General features: G+C 42.0%; 1 protein-coding gene across 1 annotated transcript in view; it reads left to right on the top strand.

Moving 5' to 3' along the window:
• The first annotated feature begins 8198 nt into the window (after positions 1-8198).
• Positions 8199-19000, top strand: part of LOC116429200 (thyrotroph embryonic factor) — a 112335-nt gene continuing 101533 nt past the window's right edge. The window contains exon 1 of the mRNA XM_076374003.1: positions 8199-8568. Coding sequence (XP_076230118.1) covers positions 8199-8568 — 370 coding nt within the window. The remainder of the gene's footprint in view (positions 8569-19000) is intronic.

Raw genomic sequence — 19000 nt, 5'->3', positions numbered from 1 at the left:
GTAGCTATTCTGTTTTCTTCCTTTCTCCATTTCTTTACTCTTTCTTTTTTCTCTTTCTACCCATTCCTACTTCTTTGTATTATTCATTTTTCTTATATATCTCTCTATTGATTTCTATAATTCATTTCTATTATTCATCATTCTGTTCCTTCTTAACCCTTAGCACTCCAGATAGTTTTGTAACCTATCAGCAACTGCAACTAATTTTTATAGTATCCCTAGTGAAAATGACAAGTGCTATAACATTCCTTCGATCTTTTATTTTCCTTCTCAGTAGAATATTTGGATGTGTGGAGAATCTAATAATTTCAGGGTAGTTTCTTTCATTCATTAAAATATTCAATATTACAACTGGTGCAATACTGGGACCTACAGAGTTCAAAGGGTTAATATCGTAAGAAATAGAAATTAAAATTCAATTTAATTTCTATTTCTTATAAGAAACATTTCAATCTTAGAATTTTAATTCCATGAAATTTTTGTTTCTATTTGTTTTTAATTCTGTTTCTGTTATCCACCTTTACACTTCTATTATTTCCTTTCTCTTGTTTTCCTCAATCTTCCTTTTCTTCCTTTCTATATTTTCCTCTTCCCTCTTGCCTCTCCCCGCCCCCTCTGTCATTTATTCGCTTTTCTCTGCATCGCACTCTTTCTCACTCTCTCAATTCCTCGTTTCTCTCCTCTGCCTCTCTTTCTCTCTCCTATCTCGCTCTCTTCCCCTTTCTCCCTTTGTTCCCTACACCGGTGTGTATCTGTACAGCTATCCTCTCCCCGCGCTGTTTTTCTTCGGTCGAGATGACGAAAACTAGGGACGGCGCAGAGATGGGGTAGAGATGAGCGAGGCTCCGCCTGGCGTTCGACAGATAAAGGTCTTGTATTGGTCGATTAAAATATAAATTGCGTCCACCCGGGCCGCTTCGCTTCGCCCCGCATGAGGTCATCCTCTTCTGCAATCGCGCGCGGCCCGCGGACACACCGACTTCCGGTCGAGCGATGATTCTTTGGGGAGCGACCGCTGTTCCAGCAGGTGGTATCGGTTATTTGACAGTCGAACGGGGCGCGCACTGGATAACTCAGATAAATATGGGCTCGAACGGAGGAAAAGATCCTCCTTTCCGAAAGAATTTTCATTTAACCCCTTGCTTTGTCATTTGTTTCTCAACCATGATGAATACAACTACTTTGCCATGAATAATTGATAAAAAGGAAGTAAAATTCTAGGTACATTCTAAGTCTATGTTTCGTCTGAGGTATAATAATTGATAACAAACGAGTAATGTTTTCTTTAAATTCACAAGAATTGAATAATATTAATTTCTTTCTCAACTATGAGGAATACAACTACTTTGCCATGAATAATTGATTAAAAAGAAAGTGAAATTCTAGGTACATTATATGTCTGTTTGCTCTAAAGTATAATGATCAATAATAGACGAATAATGTTTTATTTAAATTCTCAAGAATTGAATAATATTCATGTTGGTTAGATTCTGTTCAAACTTTTCACCACGAATCTGACACGTTATTATAAGGCAAGGGGTTAACTCTTTGGATGCGGTAGAATGTTGCTTCAACGCGTATGTCTAAGGAAGCGGATTGAAACCTAGGAAACACTGAATAGAAGGATGCAATTGTTGAATTAGAGTTCACTTAACTCGATGCAATGTTCGAATACACATAATTTTCACACAAAATTTTCTTTAGCTTTCCTTAACTCGATATGTGTATCATAGAAATAAACTTGAATTAGGATTAGGAACAAAATAATTATCAGACGAGAAATATAATATTTGCTCTTCGCAAACTTCAAACTTAAAATCACTAAACGCACTAAAGAATTCTAAATCGCTCGTAAAGATCGAAACTTTATATTAACCTTCAACAAACCAAAGCCACCATGTAATCATCATTTTACTATTTTCACCCCAGTTCTCATAATATTAACAATCAACCCAAGCATCGGGCCAGATCACTCCTACGAATACCTTCCGCTCATCTATGATTCATCCACGCCACCGTATTTTCCAGCGATAACCTTAAAATACCTCCGTCCCATTAATACTTAATATGCAAAACATATCGAGCACACGATCGTCCAGCTCCCAGCAATCCGTTCACCGCGTTCCTCTAAATGCCTCGAGACTCAACCCCGAAGACTCAACGTATCGATCTCCCGACCGATGGAGCAATCTACGCGCAGAACTGCAGCATTAATCTCCCAAACCGAGCACACCGAAGCAACGGCAACGCGTTTCATCTGGTTATCTAATCAGATCGGGATTGAAGCGAGATCGAGCGGAGAAGGGGATGGCAAAAGGGATTAGCCGTAGAAGGGAAAGAGTTTTCGACGGGGGACAGGAAGCGAGAGGACACACGGCCGTAGAAAGAGAGGAGACATGGGGGCAAGGAGAGTACGTTGACCTGAATTGACCTGACCTGCGACAAGCCAACGTGTTCGACGATAAACTGTCGTATATCAAAGTAATCTCATGCGCGGGATCATTCGGACTGGGGCCGCCGCGGCTGCATGAGTATACATCGGAGCAAGCGAACGCCGCCGGGACGTGTTACGCAGCGGATCGCTGATTTTTTCCACGGCGCACGTCCGCTTAATGCGGTACTTCATTTATCCTGGTTAATCTTACATGTCCCATTAATAAAACATCCTTGTCTTAACCGGGAGACACGTCCGTCCGGCTGCTTCGGCTACCCGCAACACCTCGTCACCTTCCATCCCAGATTCGCTTCGACTGCACGCCTCCGGGATCATGTCATCTTCGATTTCCTTGGTTTTATCGATAATTCTGGCACATGGTTTTCATCGCAGAAGGTTTAGCTCTTTTGGTTATGTAGGTTCAAAACTGGAAGTCCCGTGAAATTATACTCTATGTTGAATTATTGGGAAATGCGGTGGCATTTAGTATGAATGAAGATGGTACATGAATGTTCAACGTTGAGAAGTTCAGTTTTTTATTGAAATAGAATCTTTTTATCTTTCTCTTGCGAATGAGAAACGAGAGATTAGAGATAGAATTTGTAAGATGGTGGACTGGATTCTTAAGTTGATGAGACTATATGGGTATGTGATACATTGGATTGATAAAGTCATATCTCTGTTCAATATTGCGAATGTTATGATGTATGAATAAGTATTATTTATGAATACATTGAAGGCTGATACGAAGTTATCAAGTAAAGTGATGAATATATTGGTATTTCAGTGAAGTTTAATTTAACAGAATGAAGTTATGAGCTGTACTTCCTGAAAAACAGTAAGACTTCCTGGCCGAAGTCGGCACTTCGAATTATAATAAAGGAAGACTTCCTGTTCGTATCGGTTCGGATCGTCCATCGATATCGTAGAGTTTTTAAATTGGACATCGTCGGATATTCCATTAAAACAGCCGTCGTCACCCCCTCGAGTCCGAGTATCAATTAGTCGATGATTAATTTCGGTTATGCATTATTCATCGCGGTAAGGTCGACGTGACACGCTAATTAATAGACCGGGATCTCGGAGTTCACGTCCCTAACGAGGAAAGAACATTTATTTCGGGTGCAGTTTTGCCTCTGACGGGGCAAATGTTCGAGGGGATTGATACCGGAACTGAGAACAAATCGGTATTGTTAACTGCATTTGTGTAGCAGAATATCTTAACTTGAAGTCGTTTTTGTTCGATCGTCGCAATCGGGTTAAAGTAGTGTTTTATTTAATTAAAATAGTAATTTCTGAAAAGTCATATTCTGATAGACTTAGGTTTATTAATAAAGGTTTAAATTAGGGTTTGTTCGGGTGTATTGAAGGGCTGTGCATGATTATCACTTGAAATATTCTCTAATGAGAAAGTTCTATTTTTTTATGAATTTATTGACTAGAAGAATGCATAGATGTAAATTTGTGTAGAATAAATTTGAAAATCGGTTTGACATTGTTTCTAAGAGGAGAATTAATTTCTTGGTTTTGATATTTTTGATTAATATCTGCCTTCGTTAGTAATTCTTTGAAAACAGTAAGCTGGTATTAAGAACTCCGAATCGTAGTAAGTAGAAACGGTACGTAACGAACAGACATGGTTTCCTGGTTCACTTTCGACACAAACACCAAAAAATACAAACTTCTCTATTAAACCCCACAACCCCGAAACGTCGAAACCCATAAAGCCCAACACCAAAACTCACAAACACAGAAACATCAAAAATTATAATATCAAATAATCAAGTATCCAATATTACCTAATTAACCAATTAACCCTTATCGGATGCTAGCTTTTTATACACGATTCTCACTAGGTTGCAGTTGCATGTTAATTGCTCCATTGCCGATGCTTAACCGACAAGGTAATCACGCCCTCATGTTAGACACCGAGTTTCGACAAGGTCCGTCTTGTCACCTCCCACGTGACACACGACCGCACCGACAAAATACTGTTGTCACGTAAGGAGTGACTTACTTAACTGTTAAAAGTTTAATATCAATCTCAACTATTAAATATTCCATCATCAATCTCAACCTAACAACATCAAACCCAATCACCTTCCAGCTGCAAAGTTTTAATCTCCGGAAGATTCTTTGAAATGTACGAAACCTTCAACAGACGAAGCTAAATTATCTACCAACTGCTTAATCAATACAGAAAAAGGAAACTTCGCGCTGGTTGGTTGACTGTTCTTAACACTAGAACTACCAAGCACTTAAACTGACTCTCCCAAATGTCTTTATAAAACTAACCATGTATTTATTACGATTGCAATATTAGCTTATATTTCAACTGCTTAATCGATACAAAAGAAGGAAACTTCGCGCTAATTGGTTGGCTGTTCTCAACACTAGAACTATTAAGCACTTAAACTGACTCTCCCAAATGTCTTTATAAAACTATGTATCTATTAATACTGCAATTAGCTTATATTTCAACGTAGATACCACTAAATCATCTTCCCTAACGACTTCTCAAACCCATTTGTTTCCACTACTAAAAAAATAAATTGTCAATGATTCATTCTAACCCAGTTCCAGTGTAACGACCATTTCATCTCGAAATGACATTTGTCAAAAGGTTAAATCTCCTAACCTCCAAGACAGCTTCGTCCCATCTCAGCCTGCCATCGCGTATCCACCCCCGAAACCCAAACCGTCCCGATCCGCAGCGATCCGCGCTCGAATTTCATGCGGCGGCTGAAATAAACTGGAACGTCGCCCCGCGCCAGTCGGTCCGACGCGACGCGACGCGTCACCCGGCAGCCGAAGTGGGGTTGGCCCCGGGATTCCACGTGACCGGGGAACGTGCCGCCAGGTGCACGTGGACCGTCGTAGACCCGCATCCCCTGCCGCGGCTCACTCGGCCAGCCTCGTGCTTTCAACCCTCTTTCGCTCGAGGCGGAGGAGAGGAGACTTGTTTCCTCTCAGTCATCCACCGGCCTCTTCGGGCTCTACGCGCAGCCCGAGACCATCCTTCACGCCATCGTCGTCGTTGTTTTTTTTTCTCCCCGACACGACTGTGTGCGTCCATCGGCGGTTTTTCGCGCGCGTTCCACGCCGTCGTCTCTCCCGCCACGGTCGGCTGCACATCCCGTGGATTGGTACGCGCGAACTTTCGACTCAGACGAACTTCACCCTCGCGCTCCGATTTTAGGGACAACAGGGGGTGGAGGGGAACACCGCTAGCGGATGTTTGTTATCGGTCGATCGTCCGAGGCAGCGACGTTCGAGGAGGAATGTGTTCGAGCGGTTCCGCGGGTGCGAGGGTTCACGCGGTTTTCCGAGAGGAACTCGGGTGTGTAGGTGGACGCACGATTCGGCTTGGTGATGGAGTTCTTTTAAAGGGATTCGGGATTCTGCGGTGATCAGACAATAGATGTTCGATGGGTTTTTGGATATCGCTTTGTGTGGAGATTCTGTGGTTACTTCGTCTTGCCATGGGATTCTGGAATGTCTTGTGTAGAAGAGATCGTTAATGTGCTTTGGGTGGTTGTGGCGATGTAGTTCTTCTGTAGGGATTTGGAACTTCTTTGAAGGATTTGCAGTGGATTAATGAATCTTTGGTAATTTGTAGGAAAGATTCTGTAGTTATATTAGTGTCCCGTGCAAAGGAGATTCGAACAGTTTTTAAGAATTTAGAACTTTATTATCATATCTATCATAAAATTCTCAGAAGACTTATCATTATCTAACAAAAATGGATATATCCATAAAATCTACTGTTAACCGTCAAACAGATAGGTGTTTATTATATCAATCTCATTCTAGTAAGACAAGTTTGATTCGCGTTTCATTGATATCGACGCGTATGGTTTCAAGATAACGCCACCGGAAACTAAATGGTTAGCCCTACAGCGATCAAAGGGTTAAGAACGATCGTCTAAGCAGCCATATTGCGCCTGGTAATGGAGGCCGACAGCGGTTCGTCGTTTAAATTCAGGATCGATCGGAATCTCCGCGGCCCATCGACATGAAAAATTGATGGTCTCGCGTTTATGGAAGTGGAAGCGTGGGCAACGTGAATTACGGTGTTACGTGCGTCAACGTTCTCGCCGGGCATTGTTTCGCTCGGTCCCTTTCGGAAACTTGAACTTTCGCGAGAGCCTCGGCCTCGCGTGTCGTCCTCGTTCCCCGGGAATACGCTTCAATTATAACCAACGCAATGTCCTGTAATCAGCCGGACGAGGGCAGCAATATTCCATCCTGAGACGAAGTGAACTTCGATTCTGTTTTCCTTGGAAGCCGGAGACGCTTTCCTCCGCGACTCGTTCGATTCTGACGGATCGTTTCCATCGGAGTTCCTTCGGAAGTCTTATACTCTACGTCGAATTGTTAACGCTATTTTTAGCGAAGCTGTCAAAAGATACTTTTCGAAATTGTAAATGAAAATTACTTTCTTAGTTTCACCGCTTCTCTTCGGTTGGATTCTGGATCTTTCCTGTAGTTCGTTTTATAATCTTTACTGGGAAAGTCGAGAAGTCAGTGTAGAATATAGGATTAAACTCGGAAAATAATTGCAAGTTAGAATTTGGAAAGATGTTTGAAATTTTTGGTAGGAATAGTGTTAAAGAACGTACTCGACGCGCTGATATTTAGTATAAAGCGTGAATATTTATAGTTCATCGCGCGGAACGCCGGATATCGTCGTTTAGCAACATCCGCTGAGCATCTGTTAGGCACTCCACCTCTTAACCTCTTGTCTTATGATTTCATAACTATGCTAAAGCTGTTTTATCGTAATAGATCTTTGAAACAGATCTTTTTATCCTGTGTACACGTTTGGTCTAGATAATCGAAAACAAGAGTCTTGATTTACATTAGGAAAAGTAAACATTTAACTCTTTGCGGTTAGATGGGTTACAAACTGTACCACCCTTACCTGCTTATGCGTGGTATATTTTACCTCGGGAAGTTTAACGTTTTATTTAAAGTTTTTCATTCAGTTCAATGCTATGAACTAACAGCAAACGCTCAAATAAGTGAAAACGTTTATCAAGTCGAAACAAATTAGTAACTTGTCGACACTTATTAACACTAGAACTACCGAGTATTTAATACGATTAATATGCAATTCCTATAAAAACTGTAACAATAGATTATTTTCAGTTTCTTCAGACATTCATTATAGTACTCAAATGAAACTATTTATTTTCAAAATCATTTCGTATATTCAATGCTTCGAAGATATCAATAATTGCTAAACAAAAAAATCGAAACCAGTCATTTTGACTGCTAGTTCTAGTGTTAAGCTTGGCGAACAGTATGGTGTGGATTCTATACTTGGGTACTTAAAACATGCCTCAAAGAGTTAAATTCATCGAACTCACTTGAAAATGTCCATCAAGAGTCACACTACCGAAAATTCCGACATAGTATATTACAACGATATCATGAATTCACTTAAAAACGATATCATAGAACAAGCGGTTAACAGAACGATTCCCTCCAGAAACATCTGCAGCCCCCTACCCCCTTCAGCATCTACAAACATTCTCCGCAGAGTGTCGAAGGCTCTGCGAGTGCGTAGGCCAGTTCGCGTGCGTCATGTGTCCCATCAGTGAAGCTCCGTGAAGTCCAGTCTCTCGGACAAGGGGTTTCCGTGGAAACTCCTCGGGAACAGTGTCGAAAGAACGAAACAGTGCGCGGGCAAGGGCAGCAAGAGGAACGAGAAGAGAGCTCGGCAGCGTCTCTGGATCTCGAAGATACTCGCTGCTTCCGAATGGGGAGCGAAGAAGGAGGCGACGGGATGGCTAGCGTGGACGCGGCCGCTTCCTGGCAGCAATACTACACCTGGTGCGCCCCTTACACTCACCCCCACCAGCACTCCCACGGGCCGGCTCACCCTCATCCTCATCCCCATTCCCATTTCCATCACCCGAATCACCTGAACCAGTACCAAACCGGCCAGTACCAGCAGCAACAGAACCTGGCCGCGTCCACCGCGAACACGTCGGGTCATTACCCAACCCCCCAGCAGTATCATCTTCAGCTGCAACCCTCGCAGACCCCACCCCTGCACCAGCAACAGCAGTTCCATCCCGCTAGAGGACAGAATCCGCCGAGGAGGGCAGCCCCTTACGACCGACCAGGTACAAGAATATTCAATATGGCCGACAGATTGGTTCTCCAGCGGTGCTGGACACCCAGTCGCGTTGGACTTTTGGTTGGCTTTCTTGGTTGTCCCGTGGTGTCCCGGTTTTTAAGGGAGTACGTGTATAGGGGTTGCTCCTGTTAGACACTGTAGCACCTGGTACTAGATGCTCTGGTACTTAGTGGTTTAGTAATCGTAGGAGTTAGTCGAGTTACGGTTTGTGCGTTCCGTAGGATGTTTTTGGATTGTGGTAGTCTGTTGCCCGGGACCAATGGGGTTCCGTACTCTGTGTTGGACGAGGTTGTGCTACCGCTGCGAGACCTTGGTAGATTTGTTTGGTAGAACGCGCGCGGGAGGTAGAGGGTATCTTTTGTGATGTTCTCGTCGGGCTGGGATGTGAATGTTGTTCCTTTTGTGGTTTAAACGTGGAGGGATGACGCTTTGTTCCCTTTGAATTCATTCAAGCTGTGTATCATTGTAGCCTGTTGATAACTTATATCATGGTGGCTATGTTGGTTGAATCTTATGCAACATTCTAATGAGACAATAAGGTTCTAGGAAATGTAACATTAATCCCATCATTCAGTTATTCCATCAATTAACTGGCTCACAGAACTATCCATAAACATTACAAACAACCTGATAAAATAAATTCTATCACTGCCTCAACGATTCAATGATCTCAACCTACCATTTCTCAACCAGTTCACAAAACCATTCACAAACACTACGAAAAACCCAAGATACTTCTTCCATCTTAAAATGACAAGACACAATTTACCTGAGAATATTCATCTCGTTAATGAAATATAGAGTGAAACTCTTACAGCTAACTAACTCATTCAATTATTCCACCATTCTCTTTCTCGACCGGTCCTCAAAATCGGTTCGCGACGTTTCACCAACCCCGTATGGTGTTAATCTAACGCGCGAGCGCAGCGACGCGTGCGATTCCGCCTGTTCCACGGGGTTCTCCGAATAAATTTGACGGCACCGGGAACCGGTCGAATAAGAGAGCAACAGATTCCCCCATGAATAATTCAGCGTCCGTGTTCGCCGACGGTTCCGTCGCCGTCGCCAACCCCCGTCCGCCGGCCCCGTAGCAGCACCTTCATCCGTCGAGCGGCGACGCATCCCCCAGACAGACTGGATTTACCTCGGTCGATCGTCCTTTTCGTCGACATTCTTTTTTGTTTCTCTTTCGCGATACGTAAGCGGTCCCGTAGATTGTGTCGCGCACGGTTACGCAAACGTCCTTTCGGAAGGATCGTCTTCGTTGTCGTCGCCCCGTCGCAGAGACGCCTCGTGCCTCGAAATACGCTCGTTTTTTCATGACGCCATTGTGCTCGCGTTAAACGTTGCGTAGTATTCCATGGGTCGATGTGATTCTCGGGTCGTTACGGTGATCGGGGATGATTAAATTGTCGGGAATTATTAACCTCTTAGCTACGGCTGGACTAGCTCAGGCTGCGCCTCTGTATGGTTTTATTTAAATTCGGGGTTGAAGTTTGTGCGGATTTAACGTTGAGTTTTATGTCAATTTTCGTATGTTAATAGACGTGATCCGTAAAAGTGATTTGTTTTATTTATAAGAATTATTAGTGCGAATCTGTTTGTAGCAGAATTTTATAGTAATATACGAGTCGCTCAGAAACCACTGCGCTTAACACTAGAGTCACCGTACTAGTCAAAATGACTGGTTTAGATTTTTTTGTTTAGCAGTTATTGATATCTTCGAAGCATTGAATATTCGAAATGATTTTGAAAATAAATAGTTTCATTTGAGTACTAGAATGAATGTCTGAAGGAACTGAAAATAATCTATTGTTACAATTTCTATAGGAATTGCAGATCAATCGTATTAAATGCTCGATAGTTCTAGTGTTAAGTCCAAAAAATAAAAGCTGATAAAGTTAATGTTTCTCAAGCTATTTGTAACTTAAATGTTTTCCGAAGCTGCGAAAAGAGCTGTCTGATCTACAAAGACCGAAGTAACTTAAATATTTTCCATTAAAACGTAGAAAAATCATAAACATCGAGAAATCGACGTAACTTCTCAGCGACTCGTATATCAAATATTCTTCGCTATAATAATTTACATATTTATCGTTAGCACACAATTCACGGAATATCATATGATTCGTCCACGTGTTCGGTTGTTTCTATCGCTAAAGCATAAAGCGAACTTACCAAGGTTCCAATTACCAGAAAGAAAAATCATTAACCACTCACTGTCTTTTCATAAAATACCAACGAAAAAGGAGAAAAAGAATTGATTAACCAGTAGGTAAAACGAGTGGAACACATTTAATGCTACGAACGAAGAATCCAAATACCCCGGAGCCCTCTCGAAATGGTTTCCCAACCGACATACCAGACAGTGTCGCGCATCGGAGATTGCCACTTGCCGCCCGGCCACGCTGCCATTACAAGGTAGCGGGTCGTTAGAACGATCGTCATTTTGCCGTAACGATTGCATCTGATCATAATGATTATCGTGTAGCCAGGTGCCTAGCCGATGGTACCGATAACTAGCCCTTTAATTTGCCGTCGTATACATCAGCGATTATTTATTTACTCCTCCGTCGAGCGTTCAATTTTAATCATTCTTAAAGGACCACTTCTCTTTTTTTCTCGGCCGCGGAATTCGTTGGAGAGCACGGGACGCTCTCGGTTGCTCATTTGAATATCAATCTTTTATGCTACTGTACAAAATATATGTGTATGTATATATTTTTTTTTCTTTTTTTATTGTTCATATATATACATATAATGTTCCATAATACAACATACGCATCGGTAATTTACTGAAATGATAATAGTGGCCGTAGTTTATTAATGTTACCGGTCGCAGACCTATTTTGCATTTATAGTTTACCAGGACCGTTAATGGAGAGTGAATTTTAAAGGATTTCTAATCTCTCTGGAATTAATCGCAGGAAGTTTCGCTGGTATTTTGAATTCTTCATTTTAGCGATTACGAGTAGATATGTTTTACACGACGATTTTTGGTTTAACCCTCTATGGGCCGATTTTTCTTTCGTGATTATAAGAAAATTGACGCAGTATGAAATTAATAAATATCAACATATGTACACAAATTAAAAATGTATTCAATAGTTTTAATAGTTTTATTAAAACGAATATATTTTGTAACGTTGAAGTTACAATGACGTGGAACGTAAACGCCTGCGTGTATAAAAGTTCTAGTTGATTAATCATTTAATGTCATCCGTCATTTTGCAATAAAAAATTAAATAAATCAATTCAACCTAGTCTACTGATGTGTGACTTCAAAGTTACACGGGATTATAGAGGGTTAATATGCAGATTTAGGATTTGAAGCGTACATTACTCAAAATAAATCAAATAGAATTCATTGTACTCTTCCCTCTAATTCTTCTTCTGCTTTCTGACGAAGAAAGCTTCGAAAGATTCACAAAATTCTCGTCTCGAGTTGAAAAAAGTCGTTCCTTGCGGTTCAGGCAACGTTTGCTCCGGTTATCTTTCCGCGTCGAGGGTCCGGCGTTAAAACGGTGACCGGCACCAAGTGGATTTACGTGGAAGGAACGCGATCCTTGAGGGAATAGGCTGACGGGACAGCCCGCGCACGCAGCCATGGGACTTTTAATCAGGATATACAAGGTATCCACGAAAGAAGCTAAACCGTTCGACGTTATTAATTCCTCCAGAAGGATCGGAGCCATTTGGTGATTGACGTCGCGTGACGATCGGCCGACGTCGCTTATGTAATTCCGCGTAGAATCCTCCAGGGTTGCGAGCGGAATAATAGGTATCCGGAAGCCAAGGACGGGACGGGGTAGAACGCGATCGTGCCGTTGAAAAATGTGGCGAACAGTTCTTTTATTCACTTGTACTCCGTGTAGGATAATAGTTTGAACAGGATAGGAGATTTCTGACTGGTTGTTTTATTAGGATAATTGTTTTATTTTGTAGAATATTGAAGAGGTGAGATTGAGGATTGAATCATGGTTTTCTTGAGTTTTTTTGTGAATTTGAAGGGTTTATTGGGGATGTTAGTGGTATTAGGAAAATGAATGTGACGTAGGATTGAGAAAGAGATGATTTAGTAGAACCAAGGAAAAAGTAAAGGTTTCTGTAAGGTAATTTCTGAAGATTAGTGTTATAGTTCTCATCAAACTCCATCATTCCTTCAAAAGCTCGCAAAGAAAATTTGCTCAACGCTTGGACATTCCTGTACAGTTTGTTCTATTGCTCCTAGAGAAATTGACGTTCGTTCATTTAAATCTTAGAAATTAACGGTTCGCAGGCAGACAATTAAACTTTTAATAATTAAGCTTTAAAAATATTTGGTAAGCATTTACCAAATAATAATAAATTTCAATACGCCTGAAATCGTTGCGTCCCCTGAATCCAATATTAATTGCAAAAAGATTACAAAGGAATATTAAAAACAAACAATCAACATACATATCCCTTCAACCACGTAACTCAAGATTCGTACACATCCTTACCAAATAATGCTCATAAAATTCAATACGCCTGAAATCGTCGCGTGAATCCAGTGTTAAAACCAGAATCTCCTTCACGCGTTTCCCTTGCAAAACATCCACGCCTCCCTCCGAAGGAAATATCTTTCCCGCGACGATCCGCTGACCAGCGTTTCCATGAATGAGCATCGTTACGAATACGCGCTCGCCCGTCCGTCCGTCCGTCCGTTCCGTCGTCCGTGCGTGCCGTTATTTTTCTCTCATGGAAATACGCGTCGGTAATCCCGGCCGGTGGAATAAACAGCGGCGTCCATCATATCCCGAGTGGCGGTACATGAAAACCGTATCTAATCGTTCGCCGGTTTCCACGGGCGTCCCTCGTCGCGTTTATTTCGCTCGCCTGTTTTATTCAAATCGGGAAACCGTGGCCGACGTTCGGCGACCGCGCGGCTCTCGTCGTCGCCGCGACGAACGCGCCGAGGAGCTCGCGTTCTCCTTTTTACGCGGCTTGAATAATTCGCCGATATTCGTAGGAATGCGCTGCAATTGTCCGGGCGTTCTCGGATTTGATCGGTTTCTCGTCTGCCGTCGCACGGTGGCCGATTTCGCCGTTTTGGTTGGGAAAAATGAGAAACATCTCTATATCGAATGTTTTCGGTAAGATATGATTATGTGTGTAATAAGATATGATTATTGTTAGATGCAAAGTATGTAATGAATAGATATTAAATATTATTAATTAGAAAACAACGAAGAGTCTTAAGTTTCAGTATAGCACCAGAGTTTCTGAGATGAATGAGAATACTTTGTGTCGTTTGGGAAGCTTTGTATCTTTGTGTGAAGATTGGAGAAAGAGTTGTCTTTATCATTGAAATTTCTTGTTTATTTACTTTTTGGTAATAGTAGGAACTTTGTTATAGTTATTGAAACTAGGGAATTCAAGGGTTTAGAATGATTTTATACGTGAAACGAGATGGATGTTTCCACTTGAATTGAATATCTTGTTTTCCTTTCACATAGAAAAATCTATTCTTCGGTGATTCTATTTTACGTCCTCTCAGAAGCTCCAGAATGTTCTACGGAATCTAAGCGACAAACAAATTCCATTCTGTCCCATTACAATCTCTTGCTCACCTCACTGCAAAGACGAAACGCCGTTCGAGATGATCCAACGAGAATTATCGAAATCCAAGTACTACGATTTCCTACGTCTGAATCCCATGCCGCAACAACGTATTTCACAGTCACGATCTAAATAACGCGAAAACCATTATTGCAACAATCATGCCCGAATCATTTCGATCAAACAATGGCCAGAGGCGCACGAAGGCCGTTTAACGGAAGCCGGTCGGCCGGCCTTGAATGTGTCAGTGAAAAAAAGGAAGAAAAAAATGGAAAATTCCCCGGAGACCGGAAGCCGGCCGAGTACGCAGGACACGCGAGTGCTCGGCTCGCGTGCGCGCGTGCGCGCGCGAGATTGTTACTCCTGAAAATTCGCCGGCGAATTAACGGAATGGCTCCCGCGGCCATTAGTTCCGTCGTTATTAATCGGCGGCGGGATTTAACCGGTAGATCCGATGGATCCGACGATTCCTCGAACGCGAAGAATGCGAGTCGCCGCCGCGCGGCGTAATCGATCGAGAGGATCCTGTGCGATCCGAGCGAACGTTTCCAACGGCCCAAGGACGCTGGAGGCGTTCCGTCTCGTTGCCGAGGATAATGCAACGTTTCAGGATTTCTGAAGTCAGTGGTCAGTGTTGATTCCTAAGCGGACGACGCGGGGATACCCGCCTCGAGGAATAATCGATTTAGTCTTGGATTCAAATCGCTACTAGCGCACGTTTCGGAATTTTATTATTTTTACTAGGTTTAACTGGAGAGGACATTGATGAATCTTGATGTTATTTACTTTTGTTGAGGTCAGATGAGATGTTTGTTATCTTCTCGTTACTATCTAGGCTCTTTATTTCAGAATTGTTGAGTTTTAGATGGATAACATGGGGACACTAGACTCGAGAAATGAATCTTTTTAAGGTCAAATGAGATGTCTATCTCTGTGTTGGTATTTAGACCTTTTATTAACTATTGTTAATTTTTAAGCGGATGATATGGGAATACTGGGCTCGAGGAATAATCGATTTAGTCTTGAGTTGAAATGGCTAGTGAAGAATTTTTAAAAAGTAATTCGTTGCTTAAAATCTTTGAAACTTTCAATGATCAGTATACAGTTTCTCTGTTCTTTGTACAATTATTGAGTTATCAGCTTCATCTGAAAGTCGTCGAAACAATATAGCGACTTCCGTGAGTTTAGTCACGAAACGAGTCATAAGTCAAGAGGCGTCTTCGACGATTTCGAAGATCGCGGCGCCTCGATTGAACGCTTAGATCCTACGGATTGTTTAGACACACAACATTTCCGAAACGATCTTTGATATTTTGTACGTCGCCGGCCGCTCCGAAGAATAACGAACGACTCGAGGAACGAGATGCGGTGAGTCATCACGCGAAATCCACCGGAAGATTTGCTCGGCCCACACGTGCCGGCATGGCTTGCATGTGCAAGCAGATGCACGCACCGATGCAGATTCAGGGGCCACTGTCTGACTCCGGCACCGAAACCGTGATTCTTGATCCCGAGGATCATTGGACACAGAGGAATTTCAATTTCGCTTTGGCAACGACGCTCTGGATGTTGAATCGTGGAAATGATCAACGATCATCAGAGTATTCTGCGTTTCAACATTATTAACTTTGACGACTTGAAACTGCGTTATCTAAGGATATCAGTGTCATTGAAAAATTTAAATTTAGAATTTTAGTATGTAGAAGTTAGATCAGAGTATTCTGCATTTCAACATTATTAACTTTGACAACTTGAAACTGCGTTATCTAAAGATAGTGTCACTGAAAAATTTAAATTTAGAATTTTAGAATGTAGAAGTTAGATTTTTCAGTCGCAAACTTTAAAGTTCAAAATCATATAAGGTTTGTAATATGAATTTAAAAGCTCTGGAATTGATAGTTGAAATTGTGTAATTTTCTTTAGTCGAAAACATTAGAATGTAAATCTATAGAAATTTGATAACAGAATTAAAATCTCCAGAGTTTATGAATGTAGAAACTGTGGCTTAACTAATATTACGTAGCTTTGAATGAATCTTCTAAGGAACGAAGAATGAACCTAGAAAGTACTTAAGAATCTGAACAAGTAGAAGTATTGAAACCGCTGAACCTATGAACCCGGTAGCTTTCAGACGATGAGTTTTCCAATCCGATGTTTCCACGACTTGCAAGCATAAAGATCGAAAAACCGATGGAAAGTGCTTGTAAGAATATACAATGTTCAATTACATTTACCATGTTCAATCGTCGGTAAATGATAGTACTGTCTCTACACATTGATACGAACAACCGCGGCAGTGCGCTGGGACTCTGTTATAAGAGGTAAAACACGCGATAATTCATATTCACGATTAACACGAAACCTCGGCCAGTTAGCGTTCCGATGCACCGGTATAATTGCATCCTGACAGTGAATAGATTTACACTTCTGCTTGGGGATACCGGCTTCTGCCAATATCATTCTCGCTAATCAACCGATTAAGCGCGTTATTCATCCTTCGGCTCCTCGAAACGATGCCCTACCATGGTAGCAATTTCATTTTCTGCATTATACTCGCGCAAGTTGATGAAACAGGCGTTCGAAAGGGTTGACTCTTAGTCAGATCTTAAATCAACTATCAGATTACCTGGAACTTGCTTCGCAAAGGTTTAGAAGACGGGAGAGTCGAAGTGTTAGGAGTTCAAGTTTAAAGATTAAGGATGAAACGTTTAGAAACTGGAGCTTCGAATGTTCGGTAGACTCAGGCGTCAGGAGATTCTGAGTTCTGGAACTTTGATGCATTTAGATCTTGACTTAAGACTCTAATCTTAGTTTGCGACGTTTAGAAGTGAACATTAATACTCGGAAGCTTCCAGATTCGGATACTTGAGAGTTCAGAGATCTTGAAGTATATTTTGAACCTCGTTGACTCGACACTTGACACTTTGACAAACTTCGAGATTCGAAGCTTTAGACCTCGACAACCTCGAAGTTTAAAATCTCATCTAACTGAAGCATGAAACGTTAGACCTCAACTTCAGAATTCAAAACATCAGACACCTTCCAACTGTAAAACTTCGTTCAAACTTCGAACCTTCACACCTCATCTTCGAACTGCAAGATCTTTCCAATCTTCAAATCTAGAATACTAAATACTCTAATTTTCAAGTCCGACGAAATGTACAGGTATCTCGGAAACCGTGGGGAAGTTTAGATCTACAGTTCGAAGTTGCCGAACTTGATGTACGAAGTCGCGCGTTGTCGCGCCGCGGCGAATGATCTTCGCCGGTGGTAAAAGAGCTTGGCGAAACAAAGCCTAATAAAGGGAAGAGAAGAAGGAAGGGCGGAAGGAGCAGGACACCGTAGGAAGAAGCCTGAGCCACGGTTGAACAAAGAAGGCTCTTCTTCGCGAAGACAGTCCGAGCGGCCGTGGCTCGGTCCTAAGCGTGTCTGCTGGGTACGAGCCTCCCACTTGCGCATTATGCGAGGAGATACCCTATCTGTTGGGAGAGAGGAACGTTTTCCCGTTCTTTTCTGCGGCGCATGCCTGATCCCTGACCCCGGTCTCCACGATCTCAGCCCAAAGGCCCTCCTCCCTGCTTCGCGATGCTGGGCCCACGCGCCGTCGGACACGGCCCTGCGCCTCTTGATCTTCTTCCATTGCTCCCCTCAACGATTTTTGCTTCCTCCGTTGATGCTAAGGGACTGGTTTCACATAACAATCGATTTTTCTTGACTTCTCTGTTTGCTTGTGACTATCTTCGACTATTTGATCGATTTCGAGGGATCGGTTTAATAGGTAAAGCGATTTTCTGTAGTTTCTCTGTTTGTCTTAGGTGATTTTTGACTCTTCGACCGATTGTTAGGGATTGGTTTGGTAGACGAAGTGATTTTTTATGGCTTTTCTGTCTGTCTTGGATGATTTTTGACTCTTCGACCGATTTTGAGGGACTAGTTTCATATAACAATTGATTTTTTTTGACTTCTCTATTTGTTTATGACTATATTTGACTGTTCGACCGATTTTAAGGGACTGGTTTCACATAACAATCGATTTTTCTTGACTTCTTTGTTTGTTTGTGACTATCTTTGACTCTTTGATCGATTTCGAGGGATCGGTTTAATGAGCAAAGCGATTTTCTGTAGCTTCTCTGTCTGCCTTAGATCATTTTTGACTCTTCGACCGATTGTTAAGGATTGGTTTGGTAGACAAAGTGATTTTTGATGTCTTCGCTGTCTGTCTCAGATGATTTTTGACTCTTTGACCGATTTTGAGGAACTGGTTTGACAAAGTAGTTCTTTCGAAACATTTTTAACTAGTACGAGCTCTCAAGAAGGCGTTCTTAAACCTTTCCGTCGGTATCTTGATAACTTTCGAAAAGATAATATTATCTCGACGCGAAATCTTAACATATTCTCTACTTAGCGCTACTTACTGCACTAATCGCAATTACGTATAAAGTATACTTAAACCATCGGGAAAACGAAATTCTCGATACTTGGAAGTTTCGTGAACCTCGAACCTTATCTTTCCCAACAGTAACCGCTCCAGTATCACCTTTCGCACAGATTAAGAACCCGCATCGTCTCATTACGTTAAAACAACAATCTCACAAAGTACAAGAAACTCCCGCAATACCATTCTTATCACGAATACACTAATTAATAGACTCGCGAATCACGGGCACGCGATACGTTGGACACGTCCGATCCTGGCACGTAACGAACCACCAGAAAAGTAACCGGAATAAAGCGAAGAAGAAGACACACGGGGCATTACGTAGAATTAATACGTCGCAAATCTAGCATCGCAGAACAATAAGAAAACGAAAGGTGCCAAGAACGGAACTGAAGAA

The sequence above is a fragment of the Nomia melanderi genome, chromosome 14 (genome assembly GCF_051020985.1).
Source record: "Nomia melanderi isolate GNS246 chromosome 14, iyNomMela1, whole genome shotgun sequence".
Classification (NCBI taxonomy): Eukaryota; Metazoa; Arthropoda; class Insecta; order Hymenoptera; family Halictidae; genus Nomia; species Nomia melanderi.
This window is presented reverse-complemented; position numbering and strand designations above follow the sequence as displayed.